The sequence below is a fragment of the Chaetodon auriga genome, chromosome 3 (assembly GCF_051107435.1).
Source record: "Chaetodon auriga isolate fChaAug3 chromosome 3, fChaAug3.hap1, whole genome shotgun sequence".
Taxonomy (NCBI): Eukaryota; Metazoa; Chordata; class Actinopteri; order Chaetodontiformes; family Chaetodontidae; genus Chaetodon; species Chaetodon auriga.
In genome coordinates, this window is record NC_135076.1 from 26296436 (window position 1) to 26313776 (window position 17341).

Sequence of the window (17341 nt, forward strand, 5' to 3'; positions counted from 1 at the left end):
GTTGAGTTTCCCTGTTTGAGGGACAGGAACTCCCTGCTCTGCTTCTCTCCCCCGCCCATGATAATAACACCGACCGAGGAAAGATTCCTCTGGCCGACGACAGGAAAAAAAACTTGGACTGAAGACTTCCAAAGTCGGCGGAGGGATCGACATTCCGGTTCCATGGCGCTCTAACGTTAGTCCGGAGAACAACCGCAGAAGTTTTCCTCGCTAGCCAACAAACTCCGGGTGAGTAGAAACGATTTATAGCGAAGTTTCACTCTGTGTATCTCCAGCTAAGTTGACTGAGCCACGATGGAGAAAAGTTGAGCGGCGTTGCTTTGGGTGTAGCCTTCCTAACGCCGCTTGGTTGATGTTTTCCGTTAAAAAACACTCTTACCAATCGGCCCTCGGAGTTATTAGCTTGAGGAGGTCAACAGCTCGCCGCGATGCAAAGCCATTTTCCTGGCTCACAGGCCCGGGCGGTGACTAATCTCAGGCCACGGCACGGAGCAGGGATACGGTCGTGACCGCAGTTACATGCTCTTCTAGAACTTTTTCCAAATTAAATGTTCGCATTTATCAAATGTTTCCTCCCTCTGAACTCTATTTTAGAGTAATTTGTCAGTTATTGTGAGTTGGAGCAGGAAGGTACGTGTCCGTCAGGTGTGATAGCCGCAGTAGGACAGAAGTTAAGCTAGTATTAAAAAAGCTAAAGTTATACTTTATTGTTCGGGCTAAGCAACTGTCAGCTTGTGTACAATGTAAAAACGAACTATTGCTTATTTTCCTGGGGGTCTTTTTCTGTTTCTCCTCCGTGTGTTCCTTTGGGAAGTCCTGCATTCAGACAGCTGTTGTGTTCAGGAACCAAACTGTATTCCCCACCCTCCTGATGTTGCATTCATGGCCCAGCCTTTTCACTCTAAATGCCAGTTCAGTCAGTTTTCAAATAGGAGAAAACGTCATATAAACATTTGGAAAAAATTAGAAATGACTCATATTTGTGCACAAGATTATATGGGAGAGTTATGGCAACGGCTGCATTGAGTGTCCATCAAACTTGGAAACTTTCACTTGATTCATTGCTGCCCTGCTTTAAGGACCGTAGTCTCTTATTAGTGTTAACTCGGAAGGAAGGAAGGAAGAAGAGACGGTGATGATGCACGAAGATACTGTAGGTAAAACCGCATTTGTTGTTACTTTGGTGAGAGCGGTGTGTTTTCTTCCTGTGGTTCAATTTCTTCTTCACCATGCTGTAAAGTTAAATTGGGGATAACACACCTCAGATGATATAAGCAGTACACTGTATATCGTACAGCGGTTGAGCCACTGAAACTGAATCATGGGTTTCCATTTCCTGTAGTTGTTCTGTGCTGGTAACTAATTAAATGTCTTTATATTTGCATTCTTAAAATCTGGTTTGCAGTTGGAGGTCCCCTTTAAATATATGAGTCCATTGAAAATGAGTTGGCATCAATCAGTGGAGAAAATATACAACACAAACCAAATTCAATTTCATATTTCTTTGCACTGACTTCTGGAAAAACTGAGATCCGTAGAGATTCATTATGCACTGATAAGTGCTGTCGATGCATCCTGCAAAATAAGTGTTGAAATGGTGTTTTCACACCTTAGTCTCGAGTCTCAGTCGTCTACAACTTCCTTCAGAGTGGCACCGTTCGACGCAGCTCGCCGAAGAAGTCACATGGAGCTGCTTTCATTGCAGCTGTTGTCTGTTTGGGTACATTTTCTGCAGGGCATAGATTGTTGCTGTTGCATCTGTTTGTCACTTTAGTGGAATACACAGTAGCGGCTTCCCACCCGTCTTCAAATCTGAAAGGATCTATGAACGTGTGATCTGCTGGTGTTTGTTTGCAGCTTGTTAAAGTGTCAAGCTCTCTTCATCATAAGACAATAGCATCTGAAGACTGAATGCCGCAGTGTACCACAGACTCTTCTTTCTGCTGCTGTCTGCACACAGAACAAGCTTGAAAGATCGGTCCACACAAACGCCCTTTCAGCCGTTTATCAGTGACTTTCATCTTAAAATGTTGACAGTTTATCTGTTACTTTTATCTTTAAATTGCAGCTGTTTATCAGTTACTTCTAGATGACATTATTGCAACATGTTGAATATGAGTATGTGGATATATTTTTGTAATCAAATGATACATTTTGTGGTTTCAAAGTAGTTTCAAAATATGTAATTTTTATGTACATCTTGGCAAAGGCAGAAGTGCTCCCTGGGTGAAATCCTGGTTGGAAATCACGGATGACTCACAGACCTCAACAGTTTTCATTGTGACTATTTCTTTGGCAGAAGATAAGATAAGATAAGATATAGAATAGATATGGATTAGAAAATCAACTGTATATGTACACTATGTACAGATTATAAAATACTAAATGGCATGAAAATACTACTGCCCATAAAAATACTATCACCAATATTCTTATGAGAAAAACTATCAAGGCCATGTGTTGTATTGCACTGAAGAAATACTGTTGCTTAGAAAGGACATTGAGTCTATGCATATGCATAATATACACAGTTTATAAAAATACTGTTGCCAATATGGATAATAAATAGTAATGGTGTTGCAGGCCGGAGCTGCTGTAACGAGCTGCCACTCGTGCGACGCCATCTTGTCAATTCAGAAAGCAGTCTGCCTGTTTTTCACTCATTTATTGACACTTTATTCCTTTTGGTCGATGCTGTTATTTCACCTTAAAGTATCTTCTGTGATTTCATGAAGAGCTAAGAAGAGCTGCTATACTTAAACTGTTGCGTGGTAGTGTCCAGGTTACCTACTCAAGGCTGGTTTAAGCTCCTTACTGTGTAATTATGAAGGAGTCCTACAAACACATGGTGTACGACTTCAGCAGTGGCCATGGTGGCCAGCAGCCTAAATTAACACTTAAAGAGGCACGACTGCTCCAATTTGTCCCTCACCTGACTCTTACGAGATCAGACGGCTCCAGATGCTGAAGTCTGAACCGGAACCGTGCACGAAAGCAAAAGCTACCGAGCTTCCTTTTTTGATAATGAGTGTGGTTTCTCTCCGTAGTTAAAGCTGACCAATAGCCTCAGGTTGTTCTTGCTGTAGTTAGAACATTTTTTCAAAGCTGCTTCATGTTTTTTTACTGCTCTCTATTTTCCACAAAAGTGAACTAATGAACTAAGCAGAAAATTTATTTTTCAAAATGCAGAACTGCGCCTCTGTGTCCCTTTTATTAGCTACTTTCAGTTTCTTGGACGTCAGCTTAAATGTTTGGTGTCAGTCCTTTCCTGTCTTGAAGTTGACCGCACACCACGTGTTCTCCCTGTCTGGGCTTCGTGCTTCCCTGTTTTCTGACTAAGTTGACTGATCTGTAGTCTGATATGCTGCTTACTTGACCATTTGCAGTTCAGTTAGGCAAACTAAAAAAAGACGTTTGGCTGAATCATTCAAGAGGCGAATTCTGTAAGCTGCTTTGCATAGATGACACTTCCCATCTGACTTCCCCCTCCATTTCAAGAACTGTATTTTGCAATAATCCACACCTATTTTTACTCCCTATACAGTTGAATAATGTTTGTTAATGTGTTGTATGCTGTGACAAAGCAATATGAAAATAATCTTTACTTGCTTCCAGTGCAGCCTTTGAGTAGTCGGAGACATTTTTAGTTTTGTTGCCTCTCTGCGCCCACACATCTGATTTGAAATCAAACAATGACTGTGAGCTTCAAGTGCTGCCTTTCAGCTTTAATTTGAGCATCTATATTGGACTCTATATTGAGTGAAGTCCGTGGGAACGGTACTATATCTTGAAAGGGTACAGTAAATGTACACTCGGCACAGATGTAAACATCCTCAAATGCTGCCAACCTGTAAACCAGCAGTTGAAGCTCAGTCATTGTGTCATTTCAAGTTCACTGTACCCGAGTACAGAGTCAGAACGGTAGAAAACGTGTCACAGTCCAAACTTAGGAAGTGACTGCCGTTGTTTGCACGCTCATGAGGTGACACATCAGTTTGTCAGGGCTGTGATGCAGCTTTTCAGACCATTAGCCTGTGAACTGAAGTGAGATCCCTTCATTAAGTACTAATCAGAGATACACAGCAGACCTTCAAGTGATTTGCATCAGTTGTACTACACAAAAGTGTTTTTTAAAATGATAAATCTGTAGCACAGAAATCTAATTTACCAACAAGTGCCTTTCAGACGCTGCAGTATTTTCAGTGTTGCTGGACTGTGAAGAAACTTTATTTGATCTCGTCAATATAAGGAAGTCTCAACGCTACTGAAACAACCGACCAGCCAACATTTCTGTCTGCAATCAAAAGAGCAGCTGCCTTTTGTAATCTGATGCCGTCGATGGTGGTCACTGTGCATGCACACGCTTTGTAGAAATCTGTGGAGGGCATGCCTGGGCTTGCATTAGCCAACCAGGTCCTCTGTGTGCTTTGCATAATGCCTGCATAATGAAGAATGAAAATGTTTGCATGGATTAAAGAGGAACGAGGGAGGTGAAGCCATAGGTCCTCTTCTAGCTTGAATCCTGTAATCATGAGACATAGCACTTCTATTTGTGCTTTAAGGCAAATGTTATCTAATACCACATAGCAACATTTGAACATCTTGCTATTTTAACCAAGATAAAATGGCCATTATCAGTTTGCATTCAACAGCCACATAACTCATGAGTCAGAGGGGTGGGACTGTATTTGCCACAACAATTTTCAGACTTACAGTGGTGATTTCATGAGAGGACAGTGAGCATTACTGTCAGCCATCCAGTTGTTGGTTGTCTTCTAATGACAGTGTGTGTTATATTAGCCCTAAAATGTGCACGTCCTGCAGCAGTCTGGTGAATATATGGAGCCTCTGCTCTTTGTGCTCTGTGCTATACTTCCACCTACAGAGCAGGAGGTCAGTGACCTCCTCTGACCCCGGGCCTGTGCACGGAGTGACTGCCAGGCTTTTGTGCTGGTGGTTTGTCGCTGTGGATTGTTTGACTCGCTGTCAATTCTGATTGCAATAGGTTTTTTGATTGTTCAGTGTCAGTGACGTCCAAAAGTCAGCCGTCAGCAGCAGCGTGAGAATGCAAACCAAAGCATACCACACCGCTTACTGATACTGTACCAATCTGTTCGCATTTGATTTCATTTTGCTCGCATTGTTTTCTTGGTAGGTGCAGAGAAATGGGAGAATATGTGAAAACTACAGTTTCTGCTTCATTTGAAAGTGCGTTTTTCCTGGAATCAATTACATAAAATTTCACTGTTATTGCATTACTGCTCAGTATCACCAATTTCCCTAAAAAACAAAATAACTCTGCGCCATCACACTCTGAAATACCACCATCATTCCACATCTAAAACAGAACTGAATGCATGTTCTCAGTTTTATAGTAGACACAGTGATGACACATCGCCAGGGAAACCCCTGTTTTGGTCACATTGATCACATGGAATTATTTCATCACATGCAGTTCTGCACATGTGCAAAGTGCAAAAAATAAATTGAGGTTTGTAACATGTTCCTGCACACAAACATTTGACCAGACAGAGAAGGAATATGCATGAAACAAGGTGGTGAGATATCCAGATAAATGGTGCTGCCGGATGGATTGTCTCAGTGTGTTTGAGCAGTGCAGAGATTCAGCTCTCACCTTGTTGGTTGATAGTGAGGCTGTTTGGACAGGAAGCACCGTGCAGCCTGTCGGGACAGATGGAAACCTAAATCACTGTGTGAAGCTCCTGTGATGGGGAGAGTTCTGTCTGCAGCTGCATCAGCTCATTATTTAGCTGGAGATTCTGGGGTTTCTGGATGAACTGCAGTCGTCCCCCACTGTGCTGCTGCCAGCGAGTGCAGCATATTTCCTCCTCCGAAAAAATGTCTCTCCTACGTCTTTCTCTTTCTACTGTGACCTGTGTTTTTAAAGCAAAACAGCGTGTAGGTAAAAACATCTCACACCTACAATGAAGCCATATTGCAGTAGGTCTTGTGCATACAGGCTGCCATGCTTTGTGCCCTCGATTAGAGCTACATGTAGTTCCTGCAAAAGCTGTAAACGTGCTTCTTTTTGCCCTTTTCAGCAACATGGCGTCCACAGTGACCTTAGAGGATGCTCTCTCCAATGTGGACCTGCTGGAGGAGCTGCCACTCCCCGACCAGCAGCCATGCATCGAGCCCCTCCCAGCCTCAGTCATGTTTCAGGTCGGTGCTGACGTCCAACCAACCATTACAGCAAAACTTTGTCTTTCCAACACGTAAATGTAAACAATAGGTCAATAAGTTGCAATGTGTTCAGTAGTATTTCTCAGTTTAATTAGGTTTCATTCACCCAAATGTAATTTACTCTCATCAAAATGATTATAACGGCACTGATTGTAGCTTCTCTTGCCTGCAGATATTGAGATATAATCCAGTTTTCTTTGTTAAGAAAAGAGGAAAAATGCCAAATGTCTCTAACTGAAGTTTATTGGTGGGAGGCTGCAAAACAGCATTACATGCACACACTCATTAACGAGCACGTGAATGCACCATTCTGACCAACTGCTAAATCAGCGAGCACTTTCAGTGACATTTCCCTGCAAAATTTAGAAATGATGACTGCAGAATGATTTGGGTAAGGTGAGTTTATGTGGGTGAAAAAGACCAATCAGATTTCCTTTCAGTGGATATTTGTAGCTTACATACTCGAATGTTGATTATGTTTTTGCTCGTTGTTTGCCTGACATCTTTACTAGTGTCATGTTTTGTAATCATCGTTTCCCATCTCCCCACAGCCCAACTTCAACACCAACTTTGAGGACAGAAATGCATTCGTCACCGGCATCGCCAGATACATCGAGCAGGCCACCGTCCACTCTAGCATGGTACAGCGGGGGGTCTCATCCCCAGGAAAAATCACTTGATAATGCTTCATTTTTAGTCTCAGTCCTCTCTCGCCTCACTAATGACTTGATGGGAAAAACAAATTCACCAGAATTGGGTCAAACGCTGCTGTGAACCGGATCTGGTAAAGGCCCGTCCCACCAGAGCTTTTGGTATTGTGTAGCAGGCAGCTCTTAGGATCCAGGCCCAGAAGCAAATGGCCCAGGGACAAACGGATGCTTTGGACCATCTTTTAGCGGGAATAATGATGCTTTGTGTCTAATTAGTGAGGGATAATTGCTCGGGGTCTGAATCAAACAGCACTTTGTATGGAGGCAGAGCTAACACACTTCCCTGTCCCACACTGGGAATAAATGGTTTAGAAAAGAAGCAATGGTGCATGCATGTTATGGACTGTTTGTGTGCTGTTTTGTGTCTTGAGCCGACTGACTGGTTCTGTTTGTTGAATTAGAATGAGATGTTGGAGGAGGGGCAGGAGTACGCCATCATGCTCTACACCTGGAGGAGCTGCTCACGTGCAATACCACAGGTAACCTCTGCGTTTCAGCTAATATTGTGTGTTCACGTTGCATCATATGTAGACTGAAACGATAAATCAGTTAATGTGTTGGCAGAAATCGACTGGTAACTATTTAGAAAACATTTTAGTCATTTTCCAATAAAAATGTGCAGGTTTCAGCTTCTAAAATATGAGGATCTGCAGACGTCTTTGTCATAATATCTCAGTGAGCAAAAGCTTGATGAGGTTGCGCTTTGTTTGCGTTGTTTTCAGGTGAAATGCAACGAGCAGCCCAACAGAGTGGAGATCTATGAGAAGACGGTGGAGGTCCTGGAGCCGGAGGTCACCAAGCTGATGAATTTCATGTACTTCCAGGTGATTCACATTCTCCATTCTGCAGGGACCGTCTGCTGTGTGCGCACCGACCAACCTGCAAAAACCGAATATTGTCTCTCCCCTTTTCCCTCCTCCAGCGTACAGCAATCGACCGTTTCTGCGGGGAAGTCCGTCGTCTGTGTCACACCGAGCGCAGAAAAGACTTCGTCTCCGAGGCGTACCTGCTGACCCTCGGGAAGTTCATCAACATGTTCGCCGTGCTGGACGAGCTGAAGAACATGAAGTGCAGCGTCAAGAACGACCACTCCGCCTACAAAAGGTATTCAGGAACGTTGAAGGGTACACCGCACATATCGACACGCCTGATTAGCACAGCAGACACTAGGTGGCAGCATCGCTCAGCATCCATAAAGACCGTTCTGTGTTCGGTTTTATCTGGGCACTTTAACAGCATGTAACATAATAACCATGTCAAAGGAGCATTCTGTGTCTTAGTATCTAGAGATATTGATAGTGCAGCAGGTTTTGGACCTACAGTTCTCGTAATGTCAACAGGACGTATAATGTTGGCATGTACTCTGTGAGTTTAAGCCTGTATTGGCACCGTTTAACAGTATGCTGAATGCTATTCATCACTGGATGACTGTGATACTGAAGAAAACTTGAAAACACGATGATTCTTAGGCGAGTTCTGGAGTGTGTTTTTTCTCTGTGACTTCTGAGTGCTTTATTCATGAAGTGTAAGTCACACGGGATCTAAAAATAATCGTGTCACGTCTGTGTGTTTAGATGTGACTGTGAGTTATGAGGCCTCACATCTCTCACTCGGCGCCCCGTCCCCTCTGGGGAGTTGCGTCTCACCATTGGGAAAATCTGCTTAAAGTCTGCTTGGTGTGAATTTGTTAATTAAAATAAAATCCCTTTCTTGCCTTCGCCCAGAGCTGCCCAGTTCCTCAGAAAAATGTCTGAGCCCTCGTCCATCCAGGAGTCTCAGAATTTGTCCATGTTCCTGGCAAACCACAACAAAATCACTCAGGTTGGTCAGATGTGCATCGTACTGTTCATTCAACATTATAAAGCTTGATTAATTTGGATGTAAAGGGACAAGTTCTCAGCAGCTGTGTTGCTGCTGTTGAGTGTATTTCAGGCTTCACATGCAGGTCTGGTTTAGATGTAAGATCTGTAAAGATGTTTAGGAATTGCACTAATAGGACAATAATAAGATTTTTCTTGCTTTGCTGTGATCAGAATGAGTCGTTTAAGGTTTAAGAAGGTGAATTAAGGTCAAGAAGAAACTGAGAATGCTGAAATGAGGAATTTGCTTCACGATTAATGGCACCGTAGTTTAATATTTGGTCCGTTTTCCGCTGTGTGTCAGTCTCTGCAGCAGCAGCTGGAAGTGATTAATGGATACGAGGAGCTGCTGGCAGACATCGTCAACCTGTGCGTCGATTACTACGAGAACAAGATGTACCTCACCCCCAGTGAGAAACACATGCTGCTCAAAGTAAGTGACAGCCTGCACCTGCAGCTTTGGACCGGTCAGTGATTGCCTCTGTGATCCTGCTGCTTCTTAACAATGTGCTGGAACACCGTTGGCAGTGATGAACGTCCTCTGTGTAACCACCTCTTAGGTAATGGGGTTTGGCTTGTACCTCATGGATGGAAACAGCAGCAACATCTACAAACTAGACGCTAAGAAGAGAATTAACCTGACCAAGATTGACAAGTTTTTCAAGGTAAGGAAGCATGTGCATGGGCTGAACAGACACATGAACACGTCAAGGTGTGTAACTTACTGCTCTGCACCACATTAGAGTTGAATTTCCCAACGTGCCCCAAATACACATCTCCAGGTAATGTGGTCTTTGATTGTAGCTGCAGTGATTATTGTCATTATCGATGACTCATGTGGACAGTGGAACAGTGAAAAATGCCTGTTACAGTTTCCTGAAGTCAAAAGTGACGTCTTCCTGTCCATCGACTTATTGATTAATTGACCTGTTATTTTGTCTATAGTGTAAATTTTGATCTCATTGCATCTCATCTCACATCTTAAAGGACTGCAGATGTTCCTTTGAGATTCTAGCTGCACACGTTGCACAAGAGAAAATTACTCATGCGATTGGGGGTTGTTGTTGATATTCTTCAAGATTTTCATTTTCATTTCCTCCGATGAGTTTTTTTTGGACCCTTCCTGTCAGTTTTGCCTTTTCGTTGTCATTTTGGTTTGGACTTCCACTGTTTAATATTCCAAACCTGCGTGTTCTTGGTCTTCACAGCAACTGCAGGTGGTCCCTCTGTTTGGAGACATGCAGATCGAGTTGTCCCGGTACATCAAGACCAGCGCTCACTTTGACGAGAACAAATCCAGGTGAGAGGAAAACTCACTTTGATCAGGATGTGTCTGTGACTGACACATTTTTTTTACAGTTAAGAGTCACATGAAGTGTCATGAGTGAGGAGTCAGTTAGCTGCTGTCAGGGTTCAGGCTGTTTGCCTGTGTCTCGACTTCATGTTACCTGCAGTTGGAACATTAGCAAAGCTCATTTCATCATTTCAGTATTCAGCATTTTCTGTTGTTGATCTGTTGATTATGATGTTGAGTCAGAGTATTAGCTGTATCGATTAAAGTGATTAGCTTAGCTCTTGGTTAATGTTAATAAAGCTTAAGAGATAAAGTTGTTGAATGGTTTCTCTTCATTTTACCTGGTGATAGTCTTCCACTGTGACTAGTGACAGGATAATTGTCTTGTTTTCTTCTTTAATTGAACCGCTGTAAGAAATAATGCTAATGTTTTATTTTTTTTCTTTGTATTTTCAACAACTCCCCCAAAGGGCCTAAAACCAGCAATGAATTAATGCTGCTAACAAAGACATCCTGGTCTCAAACAGATGTCACCCTCGTGCCTCTATGTCTCACCTTATTTTGCATTTAGATTGTATCCTGCTCCATCTTCTCCTCTTTTAATGCGTTTAATGCGTTGCGTCTTGTCTCCTACCCCGCAGGTGGACTTGCACGTCTATATCCAGCAGCCCGCAGTACAACATCTGTGAGCAGATGATTCAGATCCGCGAGGATCACATGCGCTTCATCTCTGAGCTGGCTCGCTACAGCAACAGTGAGGTCAGTGTGAAAGTCCAAAGGGCTTAAAGTGAGACACTCAGGTGTGCTGCTGGTGGAAATGTGTCAGAGTGTCAGATTGTCTTTGAGGCTGAGGCTGAGGAGTGGATCAGAACATTACATGCATACTGTGCCCTCATTAAAAAACATCCACCACCCGGATGTTTGTCAGAAAATCTCCTTTATAAGAGCTCTTTCTTACATGAGGGGATATGTGAATTCTCAGGGCTGATAGAACAAGCTTTTCAGCAGATGTCTTGCCCCAGTGGATTTCTAGGACTGTGTGTGTCTCTGTGTGTGTTGAACTGACTCTCTTGTGGATCAGAATTGCTGGTGTACAGTTTGCCCCTTCTTTCCCATTTTTGCAAATCTCATCAAAGTGCACGTTATGGTGCAGGCGCTCTGTGTCCTGTCCGGTGTGCTAAAGTGTGTTCATGTTTGTCCGTGTAGGTGGTGACCGGATCGGGGCGTCAGGAGGCCCAAAAGACTGATGCAGAGTACAGGAAGCTGTTCGACTTGGCCCTGCAGGGCATGCAGCTGCTCTCCCAGTGGAGCGCTCACGTCATGGAAGTGGTGAGGAAGCACAAGTTGCACAGAGATGTGGATGAAACTGTCGTGATGACTTTTTGTCTCCTGTGTAAATTCTTTGTTGGTGCACAGAGCTGCAGAAGTCGATCATCAGGTTAAATCCTGTGCTGTTCGAGGCTTTAACTGACGGCACGTTTCTCCTGATTCATTTGTGGTTGCTGTTAATTTTTTGTCTGACTCCCCCCTCAGTACTCCTGGAAACTGGTTCATCCAACCGACAAGTACTCCAACAAAGAGTGCCCTGACAACGCTGAGGAGTATGAGAGAGCCACCAGATACAACTACACCAGCGAGGAGAAGTTCGCGCTTGTGGAGGTCCGTTGTGTTTCCATCACACACGTGCGCTTTTTTGATCTGCTAATACTCTCGTCACTGATTAAATGATGTGCTTGTGGCAGGTGATGGCGATGATAAAGGGACTACAGGTGCTGATGGGACGCATGGAGAGCGTGTTCAACCACGCCATCCGTCACACCATCTACTCGGCTCTGCAGGACTTTGCTCAGGTCACTCTGCGTGACCCCCTGCGACAGGCCATCAAGAAGAAGAAGAATGTCATCCAGAGGTACGGACACAAGTAGTTTCAGATGTTATTATGGATTAAAAAGTCACTTCACTTTTGAAGTCTTTTTTTTAAGCAGTTTAGTTCAGCAGCTAATGAGTGATATTTCCCTTAAGAGCTGGTGGAGAGCAAAGAGTGCTCACAGAAGTGAATACTGGACTTACATTTGTTTACTGGGCAGAGGCACAACTCCAAATGAGTGCTAATGCTTGCTAACATCAGCCCAGAAGGTGATTGTTCCACTGTGACCAAAATATTTACATTAAATTATGAAGTGTCTGAGCTTTAAGATATTGTTGTTTTCATAACCAAACGCAGCCATACTTTTACTTGAAATGGACATTTTTGTTGTCATGGTGACTCCGGCAGATGTCCCTAAATGCACCAGCAGTAATCTCTGTTGTGTATAATAACCCCTCTGAGTTGAAAGGCCCTCTAGCAAATAACAATATTTTCTGCACACTTCATGGCATTCACATCTCACAAGGGAAGCTCTGTGCAGGGATTGCAGCGTGCGTGACTCTTTGTACTCATGCATAGACTCTGTAGCCAACAGTTGACGAGAAAACTCATTGCGGTCTTTGAATTGTCCTCTCGCTGCAGCGTCCTCCAGGCCATCCGGAAGACGGTGTGTGACTGGGAGACGGGCCGGGAGCCACACAACGACCCCGCCCTTCGTGGAGAAAAAGACCCCAAGGGTGGCTTTGACATCAAGGTTCCCCGCCGTGCAGTGGGGCCCTCCAGCACACAGGTCTCACCTCCGTGCCTCTGCTCAGTCTCATTGTTACCCACACCTCGCTTTAACTTTTCCTCTCGTCATCCTCTTCTCTCACCTACAAGGTCTTGCACAATGTGAGCCAGGCTGCTGCAAGTCCACATTAATCAGGCTTATGAAGCTCACGCAGCCCCTGTGAGCGTCAGAGCCGAGCTCAGGTCTGCAACGTGTCATGTCAAAGTGGAATCACTCCTGGATAAAGGAGAGAGGAGATAATATGAGCTCAGAAGATCTCAGGCTGTGCTGCTGTGCCTCATAAACTGTAGTCTCTCTTCACTCCGTCTCTGAATGAGTGTTGATAAGCCTTACTTACTCTTTTAAATCCTTACACTACATACATTGCTGAATAGTAATCATCTGTGCATTTATATATCACATATATTGTGTGTAGCTCCCTTATGTTGCATAAACCAGCAGGTTTATCAGCTTAGAGCTCAGTTCCAAGAATTAATTTGTTTTCCAGGTGCAGGACTGTAAAGCTCAGATAAATAATCACCTTCTGTGTTTATCTACCCCGAATCAACAGATTTCAACTCTGGTGTTTTGATCAGTAAATGATGGAGATGATGGCTCTAAGAAATGTCGCCCACTGAGGTGAACTCGAGCTTGTTTTGAGTGATAATCAAAAGGAAGATGTATGATGCATGTGTGCTATGGTGGAAAGACCTTTGATTAGATGAGATTTTTATTAGACTAGAATTCTTCTATTTGAAGGATGCTGGTGTTTGAGGGACATGTAGCTCATAAAACCACCGGGGTGCTGATATTAATAAGATTCCACTTACATCTAATTCTGTGTGCTTGTCTGCTTTTCTTTCTGCGCAGCTCTACATGGTGAGAACGATGCTGGAGTCTCTCATTGCTGACAAAAGCGGCTCTAAGAAGACCCTGCGCAGCAGTCTGGAAGGTCCCACCATTGTGGACATTGAGAAGTTTCACCGCGAGTCCTTCTTTTACACCCACCTGCTGAACTTCAGTGGTGAGAAAAAGAGAACAGTTCGACCCTGTAGCTCTCCAGAGCCCTTTGTGTGCTGAGTAACTGCTGTTAGATGGAGACCCTGTAATAAAAAACTGTTTCTATACTCTTCTCCGTGCAGAGACCTTGCAGCAGTGCTGTGACCTTTCCCAGCTGTGGTTCAGAGAGTTCTTCCTGGAGCTCACGATGGGCCGCAGGATCCAGTTCCCCATCGAGATGTCCATGCCCTGGATCCTCACCGACCACATCCTGGAGACAAAGGAAGCATCCATGATGGAGTAAGGATGGCATGCGTGATCATTACTGCCTTCCATGGCAAAAATAACAAACGTAACAGAAAGAAATGTTTCAGCCATGTTTTTCAGTTTTTCATCTCACGTCTGACAGATCAGATCCGCTTCTTCTTAATCAATACAGCTCTGTGACGGTTTGCCTTCCGGTCATTCAAGTGCATTTTGAAGCTTCAAAATAGTTTTTTTCTGATTTGCTACACTAATTGTGTGTTGGGCTCTGAGTGCTGCTGAAATGTGGGTGACCTACACTCAGTGCTGTGCCTAATGGTGTCCTGCGTGGACACAGATGGAGCAGATGCTGCTGCTGCTGCTGCTGCTGCTTTCACTATGCAGGCTGTATAAACTATGTTAGACGTTTCCCCTCCCATTCCCGCTGGATTATTTTTTAGACATCCAGACATTAAAGTTGTTTGTCTTTCTGGGGGCTTTTCTGCAGCTTGTATTAGGTCTGCACAGTCGTTTAAATCGGCATGTGATTCATGCATCAAGCAGTGGAAAGCTAAATGGATGCATGGGGTGTCTTCTGTAACCAGACCTCTGTCTGTTCGCAGACGTCTGGGGGAGCGGGGATGGTGACACTTTTGGATATGGAAAAGCAGCAGATATGGCTTTAGAAACACCAGTGTCCAAAAGTGGCACCACTGATTGTTTCCTATATGGAGCGAACACGTTCTCCATAGTGTAATTTAATGGTTGGAAGCACTAAGATGCAGCTCTGCATCTTTGTCTTGTCAAAATGAAAGCGCAGACTTTGGTTTGAGAAGGCTGTGGCAGTGTGTGGGATCATTAGTGGTGTGACTGGCCGGAGGCATTCAGCAACTTCACCGCTTGATTCTTCTGTTTTCAAAAAGGACCCTGGGTAAACTCCTAAAAAATGGGATTAATCGTGAATGTTTTCATGTCTGTTTTAAATCTTTGCTGCAGGATTATGTTGATGCGAGGCAGGTTTTACATAAGCCATTAAGCACATCAACTGGCATGAATCATAAGTGCTGTAATTCTTCAACTGTTCACCCAAAATTACCCAAAAAAAGTCTGCATTTCAACCATATTGATGTTTAATATTGACAGTAATCGTATTATGGAACGCAAATAAATTTGATTTCTGTCCCAGTATGAATGGAGTTGACTGTGCAGTGATACTTGTGCAGAACAGTCATGTTGATTTAATATAATTAACTCATAAACGTTTCACGTTTCCAACTAAAAATGCTTGACACGTTTCCCTGAACTGAAATGAGTCAACACGACTGGATTGATCTGGTTTGACAGATTTAACGGTTGTTTTACTTTCTTCACTTTTTGTATCCTGCTACATTTTCAACACTGTATGAACTAATGTGGAGGCCTTGTTATTCCAGGCGCTTTGGAATAAAACGCTTTGCTTCAATCCCCTGCAGGTATGTGTTGTACCCCCTGGATTTGTACAACGACAGCGCACACTACGCCCTGACCAAATTCAAGAAGCAGTTCCTCTATGATGAAATAGAAGCTGAGGTAATGACAGATTTGGTGCACGTACGCGAAGATCCGACGTGACGGAGAAGCTACACACACTCGTCTTCCCATACATGTCTTAGTATCTCAGTGCACTTCTAATCATTATGAGGCTGATGTTGCTACTGGCTTTGTTAGCGTGTGTGTGTGGACCGTGCAGTTGGAATTAGACTAAGAGGTAGAAAAAATGGACTTGAGGCCTACATATAAGCCTGTTCATGTCAACTCTAATAGAATAGACTCAAAAATGCATCTAAAGGTTGAAGCTCAATGAAAATGGCTGTTTTTCTTATCAGCGCTGACACACCGTGTTCGGTTCATCTGATTTCCCGCTAATAACCAAAACACTGTTCTACTATTGAGTTATTTTTTGTATTTATTTAGTTTTGCAAGAGCAGCATTTCAAAATACCATGTTTTATGTTAGATAGTTACACATTTTTTAACATTTTTTGTTATTTCAGGTGAACTTGTGCTTTGATCAGTTTGTCTACAAGCTGGCAGATCAGATATTTGCCTACTACAAGATTCTAGCAGGAAGGTGGGTGAAACGTCCAGATTTACTCCTTTTTCTAATATACTCTTCCATCAGTAAGGATGTGGTGGGTTTACCTGCCTTGTAATGCAGCCATGGGTTACAAGCTTGTGGCGATAACAAGATTGTGATTGGATTTAGAAAGCGAGAAGTCCAGAAGGAATTGTGTGAAAACCCTTCAATGGAAATGATTGACCTGACTCTTTCTCTCTTTATTTGAACCCTTCAGTCTTCTGCTTGACAAACGTTTGAGAGCTGACTGCAAGAATCAAGGGGCCAACATTCCCTGGCCGGCCTCAAACCGCTACGAGACACTTCTGAAGCAACGCCACGTCCAGGTATGCGCCGCACCAGTCATGCATTCTGGTGGCTTTGTGCTGCTACCCTCGTTATTTCGGCATCATGTTGTGTCTGCCTCGCTAACCGTGTGTGTGAATCTCAGCTTCTAGGCCGCTCCATTGATCTGAACAGGCTCATCACTCAGAGGGTTTCAGCTGCCCTTTACAGGTCTCTAGAGCTGGCCATCAATCGCTTCGAGAGCGAGGACCTCACATCGATCATGGTATGCTCATTGTGATGGTTTGATAAGTAGCAGCCTGTTTCGTCTGTCTGCCAGTCTGTTTATTATTTTCCTGTGTATTACTTGAAGGAACTGGAAGGTCTTCTGGAAATCAACCGCATGACGCACAAGCTCCTCGGTAAGTTCTTGACTCTGGACAGCTTTGACGCCATGTTCCGTGAGGCCAACCACAACGTGTCGGCTCCCTACGGCCGGATAACCCTGCACGTCTTCTGGGAGCTCAATTACGACTTCCTGCCCAACTACTGCTACAACGGCTCCACCAACAGGTGTGTTTTGTTCGCCCTCTGCGTCCTGGCCAGCTGTTCCCGTCGACACTATGCCCGTCCGTCCTGCAGTGAGAGTGTAATGCTGTTAAACTGCTTCGCTAATTAACTTTGGCATTTGTTTAGTAGAGATGTAGTACAAAACCGCTATCAAACCAAATATTTGTCAAGCATGAGTTCCTGCCAGCATGCTGCTGTTATGATTAATGGTTGGAAGTTACACCAGTCACTAATTAAACTTGACACACAGCGACACTGTTAGCTTGTGCATCACCTGCTAAGGGTCAGACAAACATTTCAGAATGAAAATAAACACAAGATGTGGTTAAGATCAATGAAAGGTCAGAGTGATAAACCCAGATTTAAACACAGAAATATAAATGCAAATGCATGCAACGAGCATCAGTAGTAGTAAGGCTGGATTACCGAATGGGTAACTTCCCCAGG

General features: G+C 43.7%; 1 protein-coding gene across 1 annotated transcript in view; it reads left to right on the top strand.

Annotated features, from left to right (window-relative positions):
• Window positions 1–17341, top strand: part of cyfip1 (cytoplasmic FMR1 interacting protein 1) — a 27267-nt gene continuing 9926 nt past the window's right edge. The window contains exons 1-22 of the mRNA XM_076726561.1: window positions 1–228; window positions 6063–6183; window positions 6756–6845; window positions 7316–7393; window positions 7637–7738; window positions 7837–8018; window positions 8639–8735; window positions 9078–9206; window positions 9334–9438; window positions 9982–10073; window positions 10709–10826; window positions 11274–11396; window positions 11601–11726; window positions 11810–11976; window positions 12577–12724; window positions 13574–13727; window positions 13846–14002; window positions 15418–15514; window positions 15978–16054; window positions 16278–16386; window positions 16491–16610; window positions 16698–16897. Coding sequence (XP_076582676.1) covers window positions 6067–6183; window positions 6756–6845; window positions 7316–7393; window positions 7637–7738; window positions 7837–8018; window positions 8639–8735; window positions 9078–9206; window positions 9334–9438; window positions 9982–10073; window positions 10709–10826; window positions 11274–11396; window positions 11601–11726; window positions 11810–11976; window positions 12577–12724; window positions 13574–13727; window positions 13846–14002; window positions 15418–15514; window positions 15978–16054; window positions 16278–16386; window positions 16491–16610; window positions 16698–16897 — 2588 coding nt within the window. The 5' untranslated portion in view covers window positions 1–228; window positions 6063–6066. The remainder of the gene's footprint in view (window positions 229–6062; window positions 6184–6755; window positions 6846–7315; window positions 7394–7636; window positions 7739–7836; window positions 8019–8638; window positions 8736–9077; window positions 9207–9333; window positions 9439–9981; window positions 10074–10708; window positions 10827–11273; window positions 11397–11600; window positions 11727–11809; window positions 11977–12576; window positions 12725–13573; window positions 13728–13845; window positions 14003–15417; window positions 15515–15977; window positions 16055–16277; window positions 16387–16490; window positions 16611–16697; window positions 16898–17341) is intronic.